This window comes from Pan troglodytes, chromosome 20 (genome assembly GCF_028858775.2).
Source record: "Pan troglodytes isolate AG18354 chromosome 20, NHGRI_mPanTro3-v2.0_pri, whole genome shotgun sequence".
Lineage (NCBI taxonomy): Eukaryota > Metazoa > Chordata > Mammalia > Primates > Hominidae > Pan > Pan troglodytes.
This window is the reverse complement of record NC_072418.2, coordinates 53,031,924-53,057,960: the sequence shown is the minus strand read 5'-3', so window position 1 is coordinate 53,057,960 and position 26,037 is coordinate 53,031,924. Positions and strand designations below refer to the sequence as shown.

At 48.9% G+C, this 26,037-nt stretch overlaps 2 protein-coding genes across 5 annotated transcripts in view; both read left to right on the top strand.

The window, feature by feature from the left end:
* The first annotated feature begins 3,753 nt into the window (after positions 1–3,753).
* IZUMO2 (IZUMO family member 2) lies at positions 3,754–14,459 on the top strand. 4 transcript variants are annotated; one of them, XM_001173619.4, is made up of 7 exons: positions 3,754–4,072; positions 4,222–4,296; positions 7,444–7,530; positions 7,774–7,794; positions 8,677–8,757; positions 12,301–12,427; positions 14,356–14,459. In XM_001173619.4, the coding sequence occupies exons 1-7, from the start codon at positions 3,841–3,843 to the stop codon at positions 14,396–14,398; spliced, it is 666 nt and encodes a 221-aa protein (XP_001173619.1). In that variant the 5' UTR covers positions 3,754–3,840; the 3' UTR covers positions 14,399–14,459. The 4 variants fall into 4 exon arrangements, 3 of the variants coding, with proteins under 3 accessions (XP_001173619.1, XP_016792129.1, XP_016792130.1); XM_016936640.3 differs by lacking the exon at positions 14,356–14,459 and adding an exon at positions 14,197–14,272; XM_016936641.3 differs by lacking the exon at positions 14,356–14,459 and adding an exon at positions 13,201–13,410.
* Positions 14,460–18,761: 4,302 nt separating this feature from the next.
* The window catches only part of LOC468965 (zinc finger protein 345), a 32,990-nt gene continuing 25,714 nt past the window's right edge, over positions 18,762–26,037 (top strand). The window contains exon 1 of the mRNA XM_054672632.2: positions 18,762–18,885. The gene's annotated coding sequence lies outside the window, so the exon portion shown is untranslated. The remainder of the gene's footprint in view (positions 18,886–26,037) is intronic.

The window sequence follows — 26,037 nt, the reverse complement described above, 5'->3', positions numbered from 1 at the left end:
TGGCCTGGCGCAGTGGCTCACGCCTGTAATCCCAGCACTTTGGGAGGCCGGGGTGGGTGGATCACGAGGTCAGGAGTTCAAGAACAGCCTGACCAACACAGTTAAACCCCATCTCCACTAAAAATACAAAAATTAGCTGTGTGTGGTGGCGTGCGCTTGTAGTCCCAGCTACTCAGGACGCTGAGGCAAGAGAATCGCTTGAACCTGGGAGGCAGAGGTTGCAGTGAGCTGAGACCATGTCATTGCACTGCAGCCTGGGTGACAGAGTGAGACTCGGTCTCAAAAAAAAAAAAAAAAAATACAAAAGTTAGCCGGGTGTGGTTGTGCACACCTGTAGTGCCAGCTACTCAGGAGGCTGAAGCAGGAGAATCGCTTGAACCCAGGAGGCGGAGATTACAGTGAGTCGAGATCGTGCCACTGCACTCCAGCCTGGGCGACAGAGAAAAACTCTGTCTCAAAATAAACAAACGAACAAACATATCATCCTTTTCTTTTCCTTTTTATTTCTTGAAACAGGGTCTTGCTCTCTGCCCCAGGCTGGAGTGCAGTCGCGAGATCATGGCTGGCTTCAGCCTCGATTTCCCAGGTTTAGGCGATCCTCCCACTTCAGTCTCCCAAGTAGCTAGGACTACAGGCGCATGCCACCATACCCGGCTATTTTTTTTCTATTCTGTGTGGGAGCCTGAGGCAGGACGATCACTTGAGCCCAGGAGGTTGAGGCTGCAATGAGCCGAGATCGTGCCACTGCACTCCAGCTTGAGCGACAGAGGGAGAACCTTGACTCCAGAAAAAAAAAAAAAATTATGTCAATGGTATTGAGCTGTAGGTTTCACTGTGGGTTTTTTGTTTGTTTGCTTGCTTTGTTTTGCTCTTTGCTGTTTTCACTTGGATCCATTCATGGCATGGTGTGGACAGGCTCATCTGTTCTTCTAGCTGCTTGCAGGGTCCTGTACCACAGGCGACCCACCTCCCCAGTGAGGACACCCAGCTTGCCTTTGCCTCCCAGTGCCGTCAACAACACAGTGATGGACGTCTGTGCGCCTGGAGAGCGAGTGTGGGAACTTCCTCAGCCACTTTTGCTGGGGTGTGAAATCTGATGATAGTTCATCTAACTTATGTTTTACCAAATTAGCATGGCTGAACCCGATAAACAAAACCGGTTCTGCATCCCAAGCCTTCCTGCCTCACACCCAGGCCTGAGGGTTTGGGGCTTGAAGCTGAGGAATGAGCGGCCTTCCCATCCCATTCTGGCCACCCCTTCTTCAAAACAACAGCCCCTTGACTCCCTGCCTGAAAGGTAGGTGGTAATAGGGGATGAGGAAAAGGACGCACACGTTAATATCTCAGGTTCATTTCTCAAATTATGGCCAGCACGGCATTAGGTAGACAACTGGATGATCCCAAGAAAGGTAGGCGTGGGTGGCAAGGCCTGACTCTCAGTCCGGGAGCAGAGAGAATTTCACTTGGGTGTGAGCACCTCCTTGTGGCCTGATCTCACACTTTGTAATCCCAGCACTTTTTGAGGCCGAGGGGGGTTGCGGATCACTTGAGGTCGGGGGTTTGAGACCAGCCTGGCCAACGTGGCGAAACCCCATCTCTACTAAAAATTCAGAAATTAGCCGGGCGTGGTGGCACACGCCTGTAGTCCCAGCTACTCAGGAGGCTGAAGCAGGAGAATCGCTTGAACCTGGGAAGTGGAGGTTGCAGTGAGCTGAGATCGTGCCACTGCACTCCAGCCTGGGTGACAAGAGCAAGACTCCATCTCAAAAATTAAAAACTAAAAAAGGGAACCCAAAGAGTCCTCTCACCCTCTTTCTGCCATGTGAGGATACAAGAAGAGAGCTCCACCAGAACCTGACCTTGCTGGTGCTCTGCTCTTGGATTTCCAGCCTCCAGAACTGGAAGAAATAAATTCTGTTGTTTATAAGCCACCCAGTCTATGGAGTTTTGTTGTAGAACCTAAACTATTAATAAGACAACTCCCCTCTCCTACTCTGCCTCTCTCTCCTCCTCTCTCCCTCAACGTAGTAATATTTAGTCTTAATTAATTTAATCTCTCTGAATTAATATTTAACTATATATTAATATATCATATTATTTTGACATTTGCTATATCTCTGTGTATACTATTATAATGTCTTTTAGTTGAATTTCTATGATTTAATTGATATTAAATTCATCTACATATATAGAGAGATACAGCGAATGCAAAATGTGAAGTCATATCTGAGTGTTTATTGGGTCATTCTTGCAACTGTTCTCCAGATTTTAAAACTTTCAAGATGAAAATTGCAGGGAAAAACAAAGTGCCCTTCCCTCAGTATACCCTCCCTTGTGGATTCATTGATTTGCTAAATATCTGTTGAACAACTAGTACATGCTAGGCGCTGGACAACAGCAGGGAACCAGACCCTACCTCCTGGCCTCAGGGAACTCTCTTAACTGTATCACACTGTGTATTTGCTTCCCAGCAGGTAATGCAGTTTGTCACTATTTCAGTTACTCATCTGTGTACCAGGTTTTACGTTTCTCTTCCTGCCACTCCCTCCCATCCCTGCTAGCCTGAACTCTATGAGCAGAGATTGTGTTCGTCTTATGTCAGTCTATCTCTGGAGCCTGGCACATAGTAGGTGCTCAATAAATATTTGTTAATTAATTTAAGTACCGCAAGCACAAGAACCTCTTGTTTTTCTCAGCTCTAGCTCTGGGGGCCTTGAACAGCACCTGGCACATAGTAGGTGCTCAATAAATAAATATGTGTTGCATGTAAGGTTGAACGCGGTGGCCTGTAATCCCAGCACTTTGGGAGGCTGAGGCGGGTGAATTACTTGAGGTCAGGAGTTCCAGACCAGCCTCAACAACAGGGTGAAACCCCGTTTCTACTAAAAATACACAAATCAGCTGGGTGTGGTGGTGCGTGCCTGTAATCCCAGCTACACAGGAGGCTGAGGTAGGAGAATCTCTTGAACCTGGGAGGCAAAGATTGCAGTGAGCTGAGATCGCACCACTGAGCTCCAGCCTGTGACACAGAGTGAGACTCCATCTCTCCCTCCCTCCCTCCCTCCCTCCCTCTCTCTCTCTCTCTCTCTCTCTCTCTCTCTATATATATATATATATATAAATTATCTGGGTGTGGTGGCACGGTAACCCCAGCTACTCGGTTGGCTGAGGCACAAAAATAGGTTGAACCTGGGAGGTAGAGCTTGCCGTGACCCGGGATCGCCCCACTGCACTCCAGCCTGGGTGACAGAGCAAGATTCTGTCTCAAAAAAAAAAAAAAAAACAATATGTGGGCCGGGCGTGGTGGCTCACACCTATAATCCCAGCACTTTGGGAGGCCGAGGCGGGCAGATCACCTGAGGTCAGGAGTTTGAGACCAGCCTGGCCAACATGATGAAACCCCGTCTCTACTAAAAATAAAAAATTAGCCGGACGTGGTGGCGCACGCCTGTAGTCCCAGCTACTTGGGAGGCTGAGGCAGGAGAATCGCTTGAACCCGGGAGGCGGAGGTTGCAGTTAACCGAGATCACACCACTGCACGCCAGCCTGGGTGACAGAGTTGAGACTCCGTCTCGGGAAAAAAATAAATAAATAAAATAAAACAATATGTGTTGAATGAATAAATTTAAGAGGAATTAGTAAGTTCCAAGAGGGGTTGAGCAGAGGCTTTCTGTTTTTGTTGACTTTCTCTCTAGGTTCTAGAACCATGCCTGGCACATAGCAGGTGCTCAGCGAACACGTGCCTGTAACACCGTGATGCTCCCTGGGCCTCCTGACCGCGCCCTCGCCTGGGAGGCGGGGCGGGCCGGGTTCTCTCTGTGACGTCACAAAGGCCCCGCCATGCCTCTGGCTTTGACCCTTCTGCTGCTCTCGGGCTTGGGCGCCCCCGGAGGCTGGGGCTGCCTGCAGTGCGACCCCTTGGTGCTGGAGGCCCTGGGTCACCTGCGCTCCGCCCTCATCCCCAGTCGCTTCCAGTTGGAGCAGCTGCAGGCGCGCGCCGGGGCCGTGCTGATGGGCATGGAGGGGCCTTTCTTCCGGGACTACGCGCTGAACGTGTTTGTGGGGAAAGTGGGTGCGTGTTGGGAGAAATTGGGCAGCGGGGCTGGGCGAGGGATGCCGGAGACCACGCCCCCAAGAGGGGTCGGGGCCAGGCCTGGAGGGGGTGAGATCACTTGGCTCTCTGGGGGGCTCACTGGAGTGTCCTCTCCCTTCTCCCCCCAGAGACAAATCAACTGGACCTTGTGGCGTCCTTTGTCAAGAACCAAACGCAGCACTTAATGGGTAACTCTCTGAAAGGTAGGAGAGACGAGGGAACGCCTTCTCCAGCACCCCTCTTCTTTCCGCCGGTCTGCCCCACCTCCCTTGAATATAAAAATAAGAGCAAACACGCATGTAATGTAGCCTTTTCTTTTTCTTTTTTAAGAGGCAGAGCCTCACTGTCGCTCCGGCTGGAGTGCAGTGGCGCCATCACAGCTCACAGCAGCCTCGACCTCCAGGGCTCCAGCGATCCTGCCGCCTCAGCCTCCCAAGTAGCTGGGACCACAGGCGTGTGCCACCACACCTGGCTAATTTTCTACTTTTTAATTTTTTGTAGAGACTGGGTCTCATTATATTGCCCAGGCTGGTCTCAAACTCCTGGCCTCAATAAATCCTCGTGTCTCAGCCTCCCAAAGTGCTGGGATTACAGGTGTGAGCCACTGCACCTGGTCATAAACCAAGATACTCTTTTATTTATTTATTTATTTTTATTTTTTGAGACGGTCTCGCCCTGTCACCCAGGCTCGAGTGCAGTGCCACAATCTCTGCTCACTGGAGCTTCTGCCTGCCGGGTTCAAGCGATTTTCCTGCCTCAGCCTCCCGAGTAGCTGGGATTACAGGCACCCACCACCATGCCCGGCTAATTTTTGTATTTTTAGTAGAGACGAGGTTTCACCATGTTGGCCAGGCTGTTCTCAAACTTCTGACCTCAAGTGATCTGCCCACCTAGGCCTCCCAAAGTGCTGAGATTATAGGCGTAAGCCACCATGCCTGGCCAAACCAAGATACTCTTAACAGGCAGGATATTCCAAGGAAATAGAGGTTACCTTCTGTGAGCCAGGCAAGAGCCAAATTTTTTGGGGGGGGAGCGGGGGATGTGCAGGATTGGGACAACCCAGGCCTGCTCAGTTAATCCTTTATTGCCCGATAAAATATGTCAAATGGAGGGAGATGCTAAGGAGGAAAAAAATAAAGCAGGGACCACGGAATAGCAAGTGCTGTGAGTAGGGGTGGGGATTGCAGCTTAAAGTAGGGCATCCAAAAAAGATGTCCCTTAAAAAGGAGCATGTGAGAAAAGACCTGAAGGGGAGAGGGAAGCAGCCATGAGGGGGTCTAGGGGTAGAAGGGTGCAGGCAGAAAGAACAGCTGGTGGAATCCCTGAGATGGGACTATGTTTGGCATAGTCACAGAACATCCAAAAAGGCCAGAGTGGAGTGAGACGGCGACATTGTCTCTATGGAAGATGAGATCTTAGAGTTAAGGGGAGGGAATGGGTATTTTGAATATTGAACAAACAGGATTTGTTGCCAGTCATGCTGACGAATTGCACTGGGATATAAAAAAAAGAAAGGCGTCAGCCGGGCACAGTGGCTCACGCCTGTAATCCCAACACTTTGGGAGGTTGAGGACGGTGGGTCACCTGAGGTTGGGAGTTCAAGACCAGCCTGACCAACATGGAGAAACCCCGTCTCTACTAAAAATACAAAATTAGCCAGCTATGGTGGCACTCCTGTAATCCCAGCTACTCAGGAGGCTGAGGCAGGAGAATTGCTTGAACCCAGGAGGCGGAGGTTGCGGTGAGCTGAGATTGCGCCATTGCACTCCAGCCTGGGCAACAAGAGCAAAACTGCGTCTCAAAAAAGAAAAAGAAAAAGAAAAAGGCGTCAAAGCACCAAGGATTTTGAATTGAGCAATTAGAATCATGACACATCTATTTACTAAGATGGAGTAGACTGGGAGGTTGGGAGTAGGTCTAGAGGAGAATAACGAGGGTTCAGTTTTGGACTTAGTGGGTTTGAGATGCCTCTTAGACATCCAATTGGAGATCTTGACCAGATAGTTGGGTATATAAATCCCACCTTCAGTGAGCCCTCTGGGCTAGTAATATAAACGTGGGGGGCATCTGTGTATAGAACAGCACCATCCAATAGAAATAGAATGCCAGCCACAAATAGGAGTCACATATGCAATTTTAAATTTTCTAGTAGCAGCCGGGCACGGTGGCTCATGCCTGTAATCCCAGCACTTTGGGATGCCGAGACAGGTGGATCGCCTGAGGTCAGGAATTCAAGACTAGCCTGGCCAACATGGTAAAACCCCGTCTCTACTAAAAATACAAAAATTAGCCAGGTGTGGTGGTGGGCACCTGTAATCCCAGCTACTCAGGCTGAGGCAGGAGAATCACTTGAACCTAGGAGGCAGAGTTTGCAGTGAGCAAAGATCACGCCATTGCACTCCAGTCTGGGCGACAAGAGCAAAACTCCGTTTCAAAAAAAAAAAAAAAAATTCTAGTAGTCACATTTTTAAAAAGGTAAATAGAAACAGGTGAAATTAATTTTAATAATATATTTTAGTTAACCCCATATATAAAATATCACCATTTCAACATGCAATCCACATAGGAATTATCAATATATTTTACAGGTTTTTTGCACAATGTCTTTAAAATCCAGTGCACATTTTATACCTACAGCACATCTCAATTCAGACTAGCCTATTTCAAGTTCAGTAGCCATGTGTGGCTAGTGGCTACCACACTGGACAGTGCAAGTCTAGGTAATATATAAAGCCATATGGATTGAAATCATGAAGGAGTGAGTGTAGACACAAAAAAGAAGAGGTCGGGTGCGGTGGCTCACGCCTGTAATCCCAGCACTTTGGGAGGCCGAGGTGGGAGGTTCACCTGAGGTCAGGAGTTTGAAACCAGCCTGGCCAACATAGCGAAACCCTGTCTCTACTAAAAATACAAAAAATTAGCCAGGTGTGATGGCACGTGCCTGTAATCCCAGCTATTTGGGAGGCTGAGGCAGGAGAATCGCTTGAACTTGGGAGGCCGAGGTTGCAGTGAGCCGAGATCACACCACTGCGCTCCAGCCTGGGCAACAGAGTGAGACTCCGTCTCAAAAAGAAAAAAAAAGAAGAGGAGAAGAGAGATCAAATCCACTTGCCAGATGAGGAAAGTGAGGCCAAGGAAGGGTGGCTTTGCCTAGGCCCCACGGTGAATCAGAATATAGATGCAGGATCTCCCCGGCCATAGATTTGCCTGGGGGACCCTTAGTAATCCTGGTCTTGGTTACCCTTTATAAATGAAGAGGAGCTTCCTTATCTCTTCTCCTGGAAGCTTCAGGTAGTGGGGTGGGCTTTCTGGGTGCCTCCCACCCCACAGAGATCTCTTTCTCTCCTCAGATGAGCCTCTGCTGGAAGAGCTGGTGACCCTCAGGGCGAATGTGATCAAGGAACTCAAGAAAGTTTTAATTTCATATGAATTAAAAGGTGCGGCCTATCTCTCCACCAATCCCCTCTCCTCTTCTCCCTTGACCTCTTGATCCCCTTTTACCACTTTTTCTCCCAAACTCCTTCTTCACCTCCCCTATAGCTCAGCCTTCTTCATCTCTCCCCAATCTTCCCTTCTCTCCTTTCCCAGCCTCACCCCTTACCTGCTCTCCTGATCCCTTTCCAATTAAATTATCAAGTTGCCATCCCAATTTAACTCACCTCAGCAATTTTCTCTTGCAGCCTGCAACCCCAAACTTTGCCGTGAGTTCTGGATCGTCTATCTCTCCCTTCTCTACCCTCCTAACCCCCTTCACCCTGTCTCCCCAAATCAAGCCTGGCTACCACTCCTTACTCCATTTGGCAGTTCCCTTACCCCAAAGCCATGGTACCTAGGGAGATTTGCTTTTTAAAGGTTTATGAAAATAATGACTATCTGCAAAACAACATTTTGAAGGTACGTAAGTCACGATAAAATAGGCTATGTTGTATTAACAAATAAACCCTCACATCTTGGTGGTTTAACACAACAAAGGTTTATTTTTCTTTCACCCAAATTTCATTGACAGTTGAGTGGCAGTCCAGGTGGTGACTCAGGGATCCAGGCTATACACACATGGCAGCTTCTAAGCATGCTTCAAAAGGAAAAGCAATAGCAATCACACTGAGTTGTATAGCCAAGCCTTGGAAGGGACACACATGATCCTGCTCACTTTCCATTGGCCAGGACTAGGTCACATGGTCACAGTTTACTGAAAGGCACCCTGGGAAATGTAGTCCTCCTGTATGCACCAGTAGAGGAGGAGGCAGTGCGCCCAAAGAGGAGACATCTCACCAGTGTCTGCAAAGGAGGCTCCAAATTAGAAAAAGAAAAGTGCAAACTCAGAATTAACAAATGTTTAATTAAATGTCCACAAGCAGAATGCTGAATCTACTGGATGAATTTAGTTCTTCAATGATTATATAACAATTATTTTTTATGTGAATTGTCAGTGCATTTTGCTTAGTTCCTCTGCTGGGCAGTGGGACCTATGAAATTTAGGAGAAGCCAAGGGACCCCATCTCCTCTTTCTCCTTCTTCCTTTCCACCCTTGCCGGTCCTCTGATATGTGCCCTTGTCTTACTTCTCCCTTTCCCCTTGCCTAGGCTTGCTAAAAGAAGAGGTGTTGGACTGTTTACATTGCCAGAGGATCACTCCCAAGTGTATCCACAAAAAGTACTGCTTTGGTAAGCTTCTGGGGGTGGGGGAAGACATGGGACAGGCATGCAAGAGATGAAGACAGCCATGACCCACTAGATATGGGTTTCGAGGCTCCCACATGCAGCCTCGAATCCTGCCCTAACCATTTGCTTAGAGTGTGGCCCAGAAGTTGCTCCTGTATTCTGAGATTCACTTTCCTCCATCTGTTAAATGGAAAGACTCCCTGGAACTTTAGAATGCCCCTAGCTCCAGAATGGCAGGTGCTAGAAAAAGATTTTATTCTTAGCCATTGCTGTACCTGAGGAATTTGGAAGGAAGTGCTGAATTCACTCATTCATTCATTCATAAATCTAAAAAACATACATTCTTTTTTTTTTTTTTTTTTTTGATATGGATTCTCGCCCAGGCTGGAGTACAATGGCAGGATCTTGGCTCACTGCAACCTCTGCCTCCCAGGTTCAAGTGATTCTCCTGCCTCAGCCTCCCAAGTAGCTGGGACTACAAGTGTGCACCACCATACCCTGCTAAGTTTTGTATTTTTAGTAGAGATGGGGTTTGACCATGTTGGCCAGGCTGGTCTCAAACTCTTGACCTCAGGTGATCCACTCGGCCTCCCAAAGTGCTGGGATTACAGGCGTGAGCCACCATGCCCAGCCTAAGAAACTTATTCTCATAGCAGAAAGAATAGTACAATGAGACTGAACATGCAGTGGCTCACGCCTGTAATCCCAGCACTTTGGGAGTCCGAGGCAGGCAGATCACAAGGTCAGGAGTTCAAGACCAGGCTGGCCAACATAGTGAAACCCCGTCTCTACTAAAAATACAAAAAACTACCCTAGCGTGGTGGCAGGCACCTGTAATCCCAGCTACTCAGGAGGCTGGGGCAGGAGAATCGCTTGAATATAGGAGGTGGAGGCTGCAGTGAGCCAAGATCGCACCATTGCACTCCAGCTTGGGTGACAATGCGAGACTCCATCTCAAAAAAAAAAAAAAAAGTATAATGAATCCACATCTATCTATCCGGGTTGAATAGTCATGCTGGATCTTTTCACATGCTGTTCCCTCTCTCTGTCACACTGTTGCAATCACTCCTTCACTTCATTTGGGTCTCAAAGGTCACTTCCTCAGACAGGCCTCTCTGATCATAATCTCAAAAGTAGCACTTACTATCAAATTATGTTAACAATTAACATTCTTCCATATTTATTTCACCTACTTTATTCTTTGCCATAGTATGTTAAAAGAAACCACAGACACCATGCCCCATACATAGCATGTACCTCTAAAAATAATGACATTTTCCTAAGTAGCCACAATGTCGTTCCCACACCCACCAAACCTAGCAATGATTCCTCAATGTCAAATAATTCCAGGTCCCACTGTCAACTTCCTTAATTGTCCCCAGAATATTTTTCACAGTTGATTTGTTCAAACCAGGGTTCAATGAAAGGACTTCTTATATCATTCAATTGTTAGGTTTTTCTCTTCTTTTTAAAATCTAGAACAGTTTTTGTTTTGTTTTGTTTTGTTTTTTTAGACTGATTCTTGCCATGTTGGCCAGGCTGGTCTCAAACTCCTGGGCTCAAATGATTCGCCCACCTCAGCCTCCCAAAGTGCTGGGATTACAGGCATGAGTCACTGCAGCCGGCCTAGAACAGTTTCTCTTATCAGTTTTTGGGTTTTTTTTTTTTTCCCCTCCATGACATTGGCATTGAAAAAGAAGGGAGTGTGTCCTATAGAGTGTCCCACTTTTGGATTTGCCTGTTTGCTTCCTTTGGCTGGTATTTGGTGACAACAAATATTTTGAGCACCCTACGATGTCCCAAACTGAGGAACAGTGGAATGGGAGACAGATGTAGCTCCTGCCCTCATGGAGCCCACATTTTAGTGGGGCCAGAGGTTACACTAGGGTTTCTCAACCTCAGCACTGTTGAGATTTGGAGCTGGATCATTCTTTGTTAGGGAGGCTGTCCTGGTTATTGTAGGATGTTTAGCAACATCCCTAGCTTCGATCCACCAGATGCCAGTAGCATCTCCCTCCCCATTATGACAATCAGAAATGTCCCCAGACATTTCCAAATGTCCCTTAAGTGACAAAATTATCCCAGATTGAGAACCACTGGGTTAGATGGTAATTGCATGAACAAATAAACAGGCTTGATCCAGATGGCAATGGTGTTCTAATGAAAATAGAATGGTTTGGTAGATAGTGCCTGGGGGAGGCTGCTACTTTAGAAAATACGGATGTAGGGCACCTCTAAAGAGGTGACTTTTGAAAGCTGAAGGAAGTAAGCAAGTGATGGGAACAGTGTCAATGACAGAGGGAACAGCACATGCAAAGATCCAACATAATTAAGCAACAAGGAGGAGAAGGCCAGTGTGGCCAGAGCTGAGTGAATGAAAGAGAATAGTAGGGTGGCTAGAACAATGGCCGGGTCACGTGGGAACCAGATGATGCAGGGCTTGCAAGAGCATGGTGAGAACTTGAGCTTTTATTCTGAGATGGGGGGCCATGGAGTAGCAGGAAGACACTGAGCAGAGGGAGCCGACTTAGGTTTTAACAGCGCCTCCCGGAGGCCATGTGAGGAACTGTGGGAGGAGGGGTCAAGGGAGCCTCCTAAGAGAAGCAGTGGGCTGGGGTTGGACCTGCTTGGTAGCCATGGAAGTGGATTGGATTCTGCCTACAGTTTGAAGGTCAAGCCAAGAGGCTTTGCTGATAGAAGGAAAGAGTTGGTGGTGCGAGGCAAGTGGAAGATGCAGAAAGCAACTCCCAAGGCCACCTTCAGGGCCAATAGCTAAGATGCAGCAACTAAGACTTTCATCTTGTGAAACTGTTCGCATTTTGCACCTCCCTCTCATGTGCATGGTGTCTCTGGTTTTTGTTTTGTTTTGTTTTCTGAGACAGGGTCTTGCTCTGTCCCCCAGGCTGGGATGCAGTGGCACAGTCACGGCTCACTGCAGCCTCAACCTCCTGTGCTCAAGCAATCCTCCCACCTCAGCCTCCTGAGTTGCTAGGACTACAGGCTCGTGCCACCATACCTAGCTAATTTTTTCTTTTTTGTAGAGATAGGATCTCACAGCCCGTGCTGACTTGAACTCCTGGGCTGAAGTGATCCCCCTGCCTCAGCTTCCCAAAGTACCGGGATTATAGGCGCGAGCTCACCATGCCTGACCATTGTATCGTATCTTTTGGTTTTGAGTCAAACTTCCCAAGTCCTCCTCACCCCACCCCATCCCATCAAATGAAATGCTTTTAGAACTAGCTCCTCACTGTAACTGTGATAACTGTGATATGCGGGGTGGACTGTCAACTCCATGAGTCCAGTTTGCCAGTTTGGTTCCCGGCTATATCCCAAATGCCTACAATGCTGCCTGAGACAGAGCATTAGAGGAATGGATAAATGGAGAGTCAGACCCCAGGAGAGGGCAGGGAACAAGCAGGAAGAGAAGAAGAGAGAGCGCCCCACCCCCACCCCTGCCCCAGGCTGCTGAATGAACAGGTGGGGTGGGTATGAGGCTAAGGAGGGGTGGTGACGTGGAGGTCGGGGCTGTTTCCCCACCCGCCCCAGTCGACCGGCAACCCCGCGTGGCCCTGCAATACCAGATGGACAGCAAATACCCGAGGAACCAGGCGCTGTTGGGCATCCTCATTTCTGTGTCTCTGGCTGTCTTTGTCTTCGTGGTCATCGTGGTCTCGTGAGTCATCCTTGCCCCCTCCTCAGTCCCCCGTGGAACCCACTGGGCCCCTCAAAAATGGCGACTCCCTGGATGGGTCACTGTGTACTTTGGGAGTCTCCTCTTCAGTCACTTTAGTCTCTGTCTCTCTTTTTCTCTCTGTCTCTCTCCTCCCTCTTCTCCCTCCCGCCCCCTGCCCCGTACCTTTCTCTCATCTGTATTTCTGTCTTTCTTTCTCATTTTCCTTTTTCTCCACCTCTGGGCCACATTACAACTTTCCCGGGTCCTCAGCACTTTTGCCTTTGTGGGCCTCTTCTTACATTAAAAAAAAAAAAAAAACGCTAAAAGTTATATTTTGTGGATGCATTGGTAGAAAGACAAATATCATCCAAGTTGGCTTCATTATGTTCTATGCATCATCATAATTACTGTTATTATATTCATTTATCTTCTTCTGCCTTTTAAAGATACTACAGTGAAAACATTTCCATGGACCCCAGGCCCTGTGCCTAGGGAGGAAGTGGCCCTCACCTTCCTCTCCCCCTCTAAGCTTATCTCGCTGCCTCTTTCTGCTTGTGCCCTCCCCCTCCCCCCCAGCCCCTTCTCCGGCCCCTCTCTTCCCCTCTCCGTCTCAATTTCTCTCTCTCTCTCTCTGCCTCCTCCAAGTACCCAATTAATCTCCTTTCCCTAACGCCTCAGTTTCTTCATATGCAAAAAGGGAGTAATGCCATCACCTCCCACTGGGGGGTGTGGTGATCACTGAATCAGTGAACGCTCTTTTTTTTTTTCTTGAGATGGAGTCTCGCTCTGTGGCCCAAGCTGGAGTGCAATGGCGCGATCTTGCGACCTTGGCTCACTGCAACCGCCGCCTCTCAGGTTCAAGCGATTCTTCTGCCTCAGCCTCCTGAGTAGCTGGGACTACAGGTGCCCACCACCAAGCCTGGCTAATTGTTATATTTTCATTAGAGACGGGGTTTCGCCATGTTGGCCAGGCTGGTCTCAAACTCCTGACCTCAGGTGATCCACCTGCCTCATCCTCCCAAAGTGCTGGGATTACAGTCATGAGTCACCGCGCCCGGCCAGTGAACGCTGTTAATAACACTTAGCGCATGGGGAGTGCTCCATGCAGGCTACCTCTCACTGTGAACTTGCTCAGCCTCTCTTCCAACTCTCTCTCCTCATTTCTCTGTCTCCCTGTGTATTCATTTCCTATTGCTGCTGTAACATCACCACAAATTGGGTGACTTAAAGCAAAAGAAATGTATTCTCTGGGTTCTGAAAGCAGAAGTCTGAAATCAAGAGGTTGGCAAAGTTGGTTCCTTCCAGAGCCTCTGAGAGTGAATCCACCCCATGCCTGTGTCCTAGCTGCTGGTGGCTGCTGGCATTCCTTAGCTCCCTTCTAATCCCTTCCTCTGTCTTCACATGGTTTTGTTTCCTGTGTGTCCATCTCAAATCTCCCTCTCCTTTCTCTTCTAAGGACACCTGTCTTTAGAAGTAGGGCCCATCCTAAATCTCATGTCACCTTAACTTAATTACATCTGCAAAGACCGTGTTTCCAATTAAGGTCACATTCCCAGGTCCTAGGAGTTGGGACTTGGATATATCTTTGGGGTGGGGGACACACTGTAACCCACTATACCTGCTTCCACTATACCCTGTCTCTACCTTATCTCTCTCCATTTCTGCCTGTGTCTCCTCTTGTCTTTTTGGACTCTTTCTGTTCCCACATTTGACCATCACCCTTGGTCCCAGCTCTTCTCTCCTCTCTCCTCACCAACTCCGATTGGCAGAGAACCCTGAAAATCTGCCCAGATGCCCATGACATCACTGGATGAGCCAAATCAGGCCAAAGACTGGAGGAAAGTTATGGGGAGGCAAGTTATGGGTCCCTTGATCTGGAAAAGCTTGAAATTCTCATTCTAATCTACAGGCTTTTTCTCTCTGACCAGGGCTTGTACATACAGACAAAACCGAAAACTCCTGCTGCAGTAGGACGGTGGTTTGGGGGTAAGGAGAAAGGAAAATAAATTTAATAAAATTGGTGACAAATCCATCAATGTCTCTGTCCGTTTCCTGGGGACCCTCCCCCTAGTTGGTGTCCAACTCTGTTTCTCTACCTGACTGGGTGCTCCTCAAAGGCTGGGACCAGATCCCACTCATCTGTAGACACCCATTATCCTAATTCAAGGTAGAAGTGACTTGGACCTTCAAAAAGGATGGACAGCATATTGTAAGGGTTTGAAGTGACAACCACTTATCCTCTGGGAAGGAAATGCATCCGAAAGGACATGACTCAGTGCAACCCTCGAGGATGGTTAAATAGAGGAAGAGCAGTGGTCAATGTGGAAGGTACAGGTTTTCTTCTCTATCTGAACTACAATTCTTCACCCTCTGTGCACCTGAATACTAGATTCGAATACATTTTCTTTCTTTTTCTTTTTCTTTTCTTTTTCTTTTTTTTTTTTTTGAGACAGAGTCCTGCTCTGCCACCCAGGTTGGAGTGCAGTGCCATGATCTCAGCTCACTGCTGCCTCCCGGTTTCAAGCGATTCTCCTGCCTCAGCCTCCTAAGTAGCTGGGATTACAGGCGTGCACCACCATGCCCAGCTAATTTTTTTTTTTTTTTTTTGAGACAGAGTCTTGCTCTTTTGCCCAGGCCGGACTTGCAGTGACACTATCTGGGCTCACTGCAAGCTCTGCCTCCCAGGTTCATGCCATTCTCCTGCCTCAGCCTCCCGAGTAGCTGGGACTACAGGTGCCCGCCACCGCGCCCAGCTAATTTTTTGTATTTTTAGTAGAGATGGGCTTTCACTGTATTAGCCAGGATGGTCTTGATCTCCTGACCTTGTGATGCGTCTGCCTTGGCCTCCCAAAGTGCTGGGATTACAGGCGTAAGCCACCGCGCCCGGCCTAATTTTTGTATTTTTAGTAGAGATGGGGTTTCACTATGTTGGCCAGGCTGGTTTCGAACTCCTGACCTCAAGTGATCCGCCAGCCTCAGCCTCTCAAAGTGCTGGGATTACAGGCATGAGCCACCGCGCCTGGCTGGGGTTTGTTTGTTTTAACGTCTTAATGCTGCAGGTCCAGACACTTCCTCAACTTCATGGAAATTTCCTGGGAGAAGTGCAGAATAAACAGATAATTAAGTCGTACATAAATTATAGTGTGATGAGACTGGAGCGAGAGAGACAGACAGTTACAAAGAATTACAACACAGCGGTTAGCACATAGCCCTATAAGATACTGGGATGTTCCTGTGGGAACCCAACAGAGCGAATTGCCAGCTCCGGCTCAGCTCGGTGGAAATCGGAGAACGTTTACTGCAGGAGAGGCTGTAAGAACTTGTTCTTGCAAGAAAAGTAGGTGTTTTCTGAAAGCAGTAGTGGGGAAAAGGTAGAAGGAAGAGCAAATAGCAAGTCACAGTTGGGGCCAGGTGCGGTGGCTCATGCCTGTAATCCCAGCACTTTGGGAGGCCGAGGCGGGCGGATCACGAGGTCAAGAGATCGAGACCATCCTGGCCAACACGGTGAAACCCCGTCTCTACTAAAAATACAAAAATTATCTGGGTGTGGTGGCACGCGCCTGTAGTCTCAGCTACTTGGGAGGCTGAGGCAGGAAAATCGCTTGAACCCGGGAGGCAGAGGTTGCAGTGAGTCGAGATCGTGCCACTGCACTCCAGCCTGGCAACAGAGTGAGACTCCGTCTCAAAAAATAAATAAATAAGTAAAAAATATAAGTCACCGGCGGGAACTATTAACACGTTTTTTATTTTTTATTTTTTGAGACGGAGTCTCACAGGCTGGAGTGCAATGGTGCTATCTTGGCTCACCACAACCTCTGCCTCCCGGGTCAAGTGATTCTCCTGCCTCAGCCTCCCGAGTAGCTGAGATTACAAGCCCCAGCCACCACGTCTGGCTAATTTTTTTGTATTTTTAGTAGACACAGGGTTTCACCATATTGGCCAGGCTGGTTTTGAACTCCTGACCTCAAGTGATCCACCTGCCTTGGCCTCCCAAAGTGCTGGGATTATAGGCATGAGCCACCGCGCCTGGCCTAACGCGTTTTTTAATAATAGCAAACACTTATATGGTGTTTTCTATCTGTCACATACTGTTCTAATGGCTTTACTCCTATCTACCTATTCAAATCTCATAACCTGATAAAGAGGGTACTAATTATTGCCCCATGTACTTATTATCACCCCATGTACAATGAGGAAACTGAGGCACGGAGAGGTTAATGACTTGCAAAGCTCTGATAATAACTTGTATTTAATATCAAATTTCAGCTTCCTCAAAACCTTTGAAGACAGTTGTATCAGCCAGGATAAGTAGTTATGCTTCAGTAACAAACACCCCCCCAACCTCCTTCATGGCTTGTAGCAATGAAGACTTACTCCTTGTTCACGTGTGTTCCATATAAGGACTTTATGCAAAATAACCCCCAAGTGTGGAAGGAGACAATAAACCAAAAAAGAGGGAGACAAACCCAGTTCATTGGTAAGGGGTGATTTATTTGGGGAACTTACAAAGGGAAGCATGGTCTTGGGTGGCAGCAAGACAGGTCTATCTCCACACAGTTACTCCCTAATCCTAAGGCTTATCTCACATAGGGAAGGGCAATACTTGCTTTAGCAAGACAATTAAGGGTTAAGACAATTAACCCTACAGAACAGGCAATGTTCTGTATGCTGTGTCATAGCCTATAATTTGTGTGATAACATCAAGGTTGACATGTTCTTACACTAGGGACAGTAAGTAAAGTAGAAATCAGAAGGAATTCCCAGGACTGGGATTAATCAGAAGTCAACATGGCGGATAACCATCCAAGATGGAGTCACCTTTGTCTCCAGTGTGACATGCCTATTATAGATTAGCTGAGGTTCTGCTCCATGCCACCCTGACTCTAGAGCCTCAGCTGACAGTACAACCTGTGCTTGGAGCATTTGGTTATCGGAACACAAGGAAAAAGGAGCAAACTCGGCAGCAGTAAAATGAAGTGGTTGCAAATATGGGCTGGACCTGGATTCAAGTCCTGCCTCTGTCCTCGACTAGCTCTGGGAGCTTGGGGGGATGACATAAATCCTCTATCTCAGTGTCCTTGTCTGTGAAATAGGGAGAGCAATGCCTTCTTCATAGGGTGGTGGTGTCAGCTCAGTCAACTAGTAAATCTCACAACGTGTTGTCAATAAGTAACACCTATTATTATTTCATTCTGGCAATGAGCCATCTAGCTTTTGCTCATGAGCACATATATGGTTTACACTTTTTTTTTTTTTTTTTTGAGACAGAGTCTTGCTCTCTTGCCCAGGCTGGCACCATCACAGCTCACTGCAGCCTTGCCCTCCTGGGCTCAACTGATCCTCCTGCCTTAGCCTCCCGAGTAGCTGGGTCTACAGGTGCTCACCACTATGCTTGGCTAACTTTTATATTTTCTGTAGAGATGGGGGTCTAGCTATGTTGCCCAGGCTGGTCTCAAACTTCTGAGTGCAAGTGATCCTCCCTCTTTAGCTTCCCTCTTTGAAATCCCAAAGTGCTGGGATTTCAGGTGTGAACCACTGCACCCAGCCTGGCAATTCTTTTAGTGTTTTACGATTAAGATTGATATGAGGTTTTGATTATATGGACATACATAAACACAATAAGAAGCCAGTAATTCTTTAACATTGTCGCTATTGTTGTTCAATATGAATATATGCTTAATTTATTAAGCTTATCTAGAAATGACTGGTTACAGAATTTTTTTGTAAGCTTTCTCAGCATCTAGGGTTACTGAATGTTATTAAAAGTCTTTTTAGTGTATCTATAGATATGCTTGCATATTGATATATTCAGAAAGGTCAAAAGATAAATTGCGTAATGTCCTAATATCAAACCATCCTTACACTCCTGAACACACATCTCCCAGCTCCCAGAACAGGCTCCATTGCCTGTATCACACTGCCCTTTAAGAAGTGGTGGGTGAAACTGAGGCAAACAGGAAGGCAGATGCCCAGGGAAATTGAGTAACAGTGGTTCAATTCATTCACCATCAGTTTACACAGGGCCAAATTTTATCTGTCCTGAAGACTTCAGCCATGGTATGAGAAATTTGGATTAAATGGACAATGGCATCGCCTCTGCCTAAAACAGGGATATTCGCGTGCCAGTACAGTCAGGCATGTCCCAAATACCAGTTTTCCTCCAAAAGCTGTTGTGTATGTATCTAAATACAGTCTTACTCCTGCCCCGCATCCTGCTCCCAGACTCCATTTCCCAGCATTCCCTCGCAGTCAGAGCCCTTAGGCCGGGAGGAGCAAGAGCCTCAATGGTTTCTGGGAAATGTAGTCCAGCTGCGATGCCGCGTTTAAGGTACCTGGACTTACAGTTCCGAGACAGGGACTGCGCAGGCGCGTTCCGGGACCCGGCGGAGGAAGGGAAGGCCTGGCTGTCCAGCGGAATCCGCCTGGACGCACGGACCTCGCGGACCCGACCGGAGCAGGTGGGTGCAGGCCGGGCCAGACAGGCTAGCAGAAGCTCCGGGGGCGGGCCCGAGTTGGGTCTGGGTGGGAGTGGGGAGTGCGCTGTGGGTGACGCCCCGCCCCCTCTTGTCATTCCCTGAGTCCCACCTAGTATCAGTGCGGCTCAGACGCCTCGGCGCGCAGGAATTGGGCGTCTGCTGTTTGCCAGGAGTCCGGCGGAGCGTGGGACTGCTGCGATCCCTAGGAAGGGGAACCTACCTTTCCTCACTTTGCAACTGAAGAAACTGAGAGTCGGGGAGACTCCGCGATTTCTCTCAGGCTGGTAGAGCTGCAACCCAGATTCTGACCCCAGAACCCGAAAGCAGCACTGCACAGGCACAGACTCGGTCTCGGCTCCCCTTATCCTGAGCATCTGTTCTTCCCTCTCTGGGTCTCCCAGCTCTCTCTGATCTTCCCCTCACCCTCGCCGCCCCAGGTCCTGTCCCCCTCTCGCTGGGTCTCTGTACCCCCTCTCTCTGCGTCTCTGTCCCCCTCTCTGTGGGTCTCTGTCGCCCTCTCTCGGTCTCTGCGCCCTCCCACTCCCCAGCCCTTCTAGCGAATCTCTGTGTTTTCCAAAGACAAGGTCATTTTCTTACATAACCATAGCACCACGATCACAATGAGGAAATTAATATTGATGTAATAGTAATAGCTAATCTATAGACTTTATTCAAATTTTTGATGATTCTTCCAATAATGTCTTTTTGTCCTTCTTTTTCTTTTTCTTTTTTTGGAGACAGAGTCTTGCTCTGTCACCCAGGCTGGAGTGCAGTGGCACAATCATAGCTCACTGCAGCCTCGACCTCCTGGGCTCAAGAGATCCTCCCACTTCAGTCTTCTGAGTAATCAGGATTACAAGCACACGCCACCATGCCCGGCTAATTTAAAAAATTTTTTTTTGTAGAAACGGGGTCTCACTGTGTTGCCCGGGCTGGTCTCAAACTCTTGGGCTCAAGCGATCCTCCCACCTCAGCCTCCCAAAGTGCTGGGATTACAGCTGGCTCCAATAATGTCCTTAATGACCAAAGGAAATCCTAGGTCACACATTGCTCGCTTTGTTGGGTCTCCTTCAGTCTGGAACCGGTTTTCAGTCTTCTTTTGGAAGTTCCGAAGATTACAGACCATGTACTTGCATGTCCCTCAGTTTGGGTTTGTCTGGTGCTTCTTCATAGTTAGATTTAGGTCACACGCTTTTGGCAGGGATGCCCTAGGAGTGATGCTGTCTCCTCATCGGACTGGGGACCCTGGGCTCGGCTTGTCCCACCACACACCACATCAGCCTCACTCACATGGGTAAGGTGGCATCTGCCAAGTTTCTCCTCTCTAGTTTCCCTGGTCTGGGCGCGGTGGCTCACACCTGTAATCCCAGCACTTTGGGAGGCCGAGGGGGGCGGATAACCCGAGGTCAGGAGTTCGAGACCAGCCTGGCCAACATGGTGAAACCCCATCTCTACTAAAAATACAAAAAAATTAGCCTGGTGTGGTGGCACACACCTGTAATCCCAGCTACTTGGGAGGCTGAGGCAGGAGAATCGCTTGAAGCTGGGAGGTGGAGGTTGCAGTGAGCTGAGATCGCGCCACTGCACTCTAGCCTAGGTGGCAGAGCGAGACTCCATCTCAAATAATAATAATAATAATAATAATAATAATAATACAAAAATTAGCTGGGCGTGGTGGCGGGCTCCTGTAACCCCAGCTACTCAGGAAGCTGAGGCCTGAGAATCACTTGAAACTCGGGAGGTGGAAGTTTCAGTGAACCAAGATCGCCTCACTGCACTCCAGCCTGGGCGACAGAGCGAGACTCTGTCTCAAAAATAAAATAAGGCCAGGTGTGGTGGCTCACGCCTGTAATCCCAGCACTTTGGGAGGCTGAGGCGGGTGGATCACCTGAGGTCAGGAGTTCGAGACCAGTCTGGCCAACATGGTGAAACCCCATCTCTACTAAAAATACAAAAAATTAGCCAGGTGTCGTGGTGGATACCTGTAATCCCAGCTACTCGGGAGGCTGAGGCAGGAGAATTGTGTGAACCCAGGAGGCGGAGGTTGCAGTGAGCTGAGATTGAGTCACTGCACTCCAGCCTGGGCAACAAGAGTGAAACCCTGTCTCCAAATTAATAAATTAATTATTTAAATAAGATAAAAAAGTTACCCTGTTCTTTTTGTAATTAACAAGTGATTCATGGGGATAAAGTTAAGACTGTCTTCCTCATTTTCTCATCAAAACCTCGTGCACTAGGCCGGGTGTGGTGGCTCACACCTGTAATCCCAGCAATTTGGGAGGCTGAAGCGGGTGAATCATGAGGTCAGGAGATTGAGACCATCCTGGCTAACATGGTGAAACCCTGTCTCTCCTAAAAAAAAAAAAAAAAAAATTAGCCAGGAGTGATGGCAGGTTCCTGTAGTCCCAGCTACTCAGGAGGCTGAGGCAGGAGAATGGTGTGAACCTGGGAGGTGGAGCTTGCAGTAAGCCGAGATCACGCCATTGCACTCCAGCCTGGGCAACAGATAGAGACTCCGTCTCAAAAAAAAAAAACACCTCATGCACTAGTTTCAGCATTCAGGTGTGTGTGTTCTGTGTAGCCGGGGATGTGTATGGCTTATCGCCTGGGAAATGTGTGTGAGGTGCTGCATCTTTTCATTCTGTGGACTGTATTAGTTTCCCATGGCGCTGTAACAAATTGCCACACACTTAAAATGACACAATTTTATTATATTACAATCCTGGAGGCCAGAAGTTGGAAGCGGGATTCAAAGGGATCAAGGGGTCAGCGCGGCCACGCTCCCTCCAGAGGCTCCAGGGATGCATCTGTTTCGCTGCCTCGTTGCCAGTTTCCAGGGGCCTGCTTTCCTTGGCTTGTAGCCCTTTCCTCTGTCGTCAAAGCCAGCAGCATAGCGTCCTCTCTCTCAGCCTCTGCTGCTCTCTGCTTCTGGTGCATGGCCTTCTTCTGCCCTGTGTCAGACTCTCCTCTGCCCCCTCTTATAAGGACACTTGTGAAGGCATTTAGGGCCCACCCAGATAATCCAGGATAATTCCCCCCATCTAAAGATCCTTGACTTAATCCCTTCTGCAAAGTCTCTTTTCCATATAAGATAAGATTTGTAGGTTCCAGGGATATCTCTGGGGGCTGTTATACAGCCTGTCTACCCCACCAGGCAGGAAGTCCCAGTTTATGGAATAAAGTTTTAAGAATCTTTGCCAAGGCTGGGTGTGGTGGCTCATGCCTGTAATCCCAGCACTTTGGGAGGCCGAGGTGGGAGGATTGCTTGAGCCCAGGAGTACGCGACCAGCCTGGGCAACATAGAGACCCTGTCTGTATTATTAAAAAATAATAAATTATATAAATAAATAAGAACCCCTGGCCCAGGCACAGTGGCTCAGGCCTAAAATCCCAGCAATTTTGGAGCCCGAGGTGGGTAGATCACCTGAGGTCAGGAGTTCGAGACCAGCCTTGCCAACATGGTGAAACCCCATCTCTACTAAAAATGTAAATATTAGCCAGGCATGGTGGCAGGTGCTTGTAATCCCAGCTATTCAGGAAGCTGAGGCAAGAGAATTGCTTGATCCTGGGAGGCGGAGGTTGCAGTGAGCCGAGATGGCGCCACTGCACTCCAGCCAGCCTGGGACACTGAGTGAGAATCCATCAAAAAAAAAAAAAAATATATATATATATATATACATATAAAAGATAGGGGTGGCCCTGTGGCTAGACTTCTCTGAAACTTTTTGTCTCCATGAACTTGAGCGCGTCTTGACCTCTTGTGCCTCAATGTCCTCATCTAGGGGTAACCATCGTTCCCACGTCCGAGTGCTGTTGTGTCGGGGAGGTGAGACAGCCTCATGGTTGCTGGCTGTTGTCACTGGTATGGAATGGGGGCCTCAGGTGGCCTGTCCTGGGACTTTGCTTTGACTCTTAGGGGACCATGGCCCCTTCCGTGACCAGGAGTCTTGGGGAAAGCATCTGTCTGTCAGGGTCACAAATGACCCTTTTTCTGCTGTGGTCTCCTCCTCCAGCTCTTCGGGCCCTGGCGTGGACCCTTCTCCCAGAGGCACATGCCCAGAACCCAGCAATGGCCAATGGGACCCTGATGGCCGAGGGCCAGGTGAGTCTGGGCTTCCTCTTCCCCAGGATAACTTTGTGGACTCCAGTGGGCCCTCTTCATCCCTGTGCATGATCTCAAGGTCTCCTGACTCTTCCAATACTGGGAAAGGGGGTATGAGGAGAGGGGAGCCGGGCAGTGCCGAGGGGCGGGAGGCACAGGCAGAATGCTCTGAGCTGGGACCGTGTCGCGCAGTCTAAACATTTTTCATCGAACACTGCAGCCTTTCAGTTACCAGGCAAAGTGGGCAATGGATGGTTTTGCTTCATCCCTGAGCCTCATCCCTGGAGTCAGGAATGGGGGTCAGGATCAGGGATGGGGTCTGGGATAGAATGGGACTTGCGAATATCTCCTGCACAAAATGGCTTGACGGATTTTTCTTTAAGTATTTCTTCGGCTGAGCGCGGTGGCTCACGCCTGTAATCCCAGCACTTTGGGAGCCCAAGGTGGGTGGATCACTTGAGGTCGGAAGTTTGAGACCAGCCTGGCCAACATGGCGAAACCCTGTCTCTACAAAAAAAAAAAAAAAAATTAGCAAGGTGAGGTGGCACATGCCTGTAGTTCCAGCTACTTGGGAGGCTGAAGCAGGAGAATCACTTGAACTCAGGGAGACTGCAACACTGCACTCCAGCCTGGGTGACAGAGTGAGACTCTGTCTCAATAATAACAATAATAATAATAATGCAACATTTTTAAAAAATCAAAATTAATGCAAAAAAATCAATGATGAACAAAATATCAAATTTTTTAAAAAGGCCAGTCTCATGCCACATCAGACTGCTATTTCAAAGGAAATGTATGTGCCCCCATATACTTGCTTTTTTTTTTTTAAGGAGAGGGGTTCTTGCTCCATTGCCCAGGCTGGAGTGTGGTGGTGAGATCATAGCTCACTGCAGTAACAAACTCCTGGGCTCAAGGGATCCTCCTGCCTCAGCCTCCTGAGTAGCTGGGACTACAAGCACACACTACCATGCCTAGCTAATTCCTAAATTATTTCTGTAGAGACAGGCTCTCCCCATGTTGCTCAGGCTAGTCTTAAACTCCCAGGCTCAAGCGATCCACCCACCTTGGCCTCCCAAGGCCTGTGCTGGGATTTCAGGCATGAGCCACTGTGCCCTGCCCAAGTTTTTATATATTTTTTCTAAATTTATTTTTCCTGGAATGCTAAACTAGTTGAAAAATACTGAAAAATGAAGTAAGTGTGTTGAAATTCACAATATTATTTTACATTTAAATCTTTCATATATACCCTAGACAGAATTTGAATAATTTGACTTTCTTGGCTTTTAATGGAGGCAAATCTGTCATTAACACTTTCTAAATCTACTTCTTTGCTCCTCTTGTTTTCTATTGAGAGAATGGCCATGTTTGATTATTTCTCCTGATCAAGCGATGATCTTAAATGACTTTTTTTTTTTTTTTGAGACAGAGTCTTGCTCTGTCGCCCAGGCTGGAGTGCAATGGCACCATCTCGGCTCACCGCAACCTCTGCCTCCCAGGCTGGAGTGCAATGGCACCATCTCGGTTCACCGCAACCTCTGCCTCCCAGGTTCAAGCGATTCTCCTGCCTCAGCCTCCCAAATAGCTGGGATTACAGGCGTGCGCCACCACGCCCAGCTAATTTTGTATTTTTAGTAGAGACAGGGTTTCTCCATGTTGGCCAGGCTGGTCTCGAACTCCTGACCTCAGGTGATCCGCTTGCCTCGGCCTCCCAAAGTGCTGGGATTACAGGCATCAGCCACTGCGCCCGGCCCCCTCTATTTTCAACTTAGCCTCATGGGTAACAACAGCAGCGACCACTTACAGAACGTTTAACTCAGCACATCTCACCTCTATCCTAACAGAAGATGCTATCAACAGTCCCATTTCCTAGTGGGTAAATTGAGGCACAGAGCGCTTGGGTAACTGGCTCTAAGCCGCACAGCTAAAGTTGGCACAGCAGGGATTGAAACCTAGGACGCCTGGCTCTGCAACTCATAAACATGCAGGGCGTTCGTTGCATGGATGAAGGGGCCGAGGGTGCACGGGTGCTTGTCAGGGGTCGGTGTGGGACCCCTACTCACCTCCACTAGCTGATGCCAGTGCTCCACGGGCTTGCGGGGATTGGCCAGCATCTCTGCCCAGTGCTCGCGGCCGTGCGGGTCGGCAGCGTCGGGGCCCACGCGGCACACACCGATCACCTTGTTGTGCCCGATGCTGGGGGTTGGGGTCGGTGAGGACCATGGAGGGTGGTGGGAGGGCCTGTCCCCACCCCAGCCCTCCTGCCTGACCCCCGCCCGGGCCGCGCCCCTCACCAGTCGTAGTCCACCACGGCGATGCTGAGCCCCACGTTCTCCACGCTCTCGGGGGCCACGTCGAACACCAGCACCTCATTATACGTGGGGTTCAGCGTGTTCTTCTTGATGGAGGTTTTCCGCTTCTTCAGATGCCACCCCTTGCTGATCAGGGAGGCCTTCACGTAGGGGTCTGGGAACAGCAATGAAGTAAGGAACAGAGACTCCCTCCCTCAGACCTAGGGGTCCAGGACCCCAGGCCCCGAGCCCCTCCTCCCTCAGACCCAAGAGTCCAGACCCCAGGTCCTCCTCTCTCAAACCCAGGAGTCCAGGCCCCTGGCTCCTCCTCTCTCAGACCCAGGAGTCCAGGCCCCCGGCCCCTCCTCCCTCAGACCCAGGAGTCCAGATCCCCAGCCCTCCTCCCTCAGACCCAGGACCCTCACCTGAGAAGCCAGTGAGGTCCATCACTTTGAGGTTAGAGGCTTTGATGATGGTCACGGTGAGGCGCCCGGCCGTGGGGAGGTAGCAGAGTGAGAAGTTGAGCTCCCCAAGATCTGCTTTTTCCTGCAGTTGGGGAAAAGGTCAGCGATATCTTGCTTCAGCCCCTCTTCAACTCTCCCTGATTTTCTCTCCCGTCGGAGCCTCCTGCTTTCCACCCTGACATCCAGGGCTCAGGCTTCCCATCCACTTAACAATCTGACTCTTGGGACAAGGCCCAGTAATTCCCTGGCCACAGCTGCCCATGACCATCAAAGCTTATTT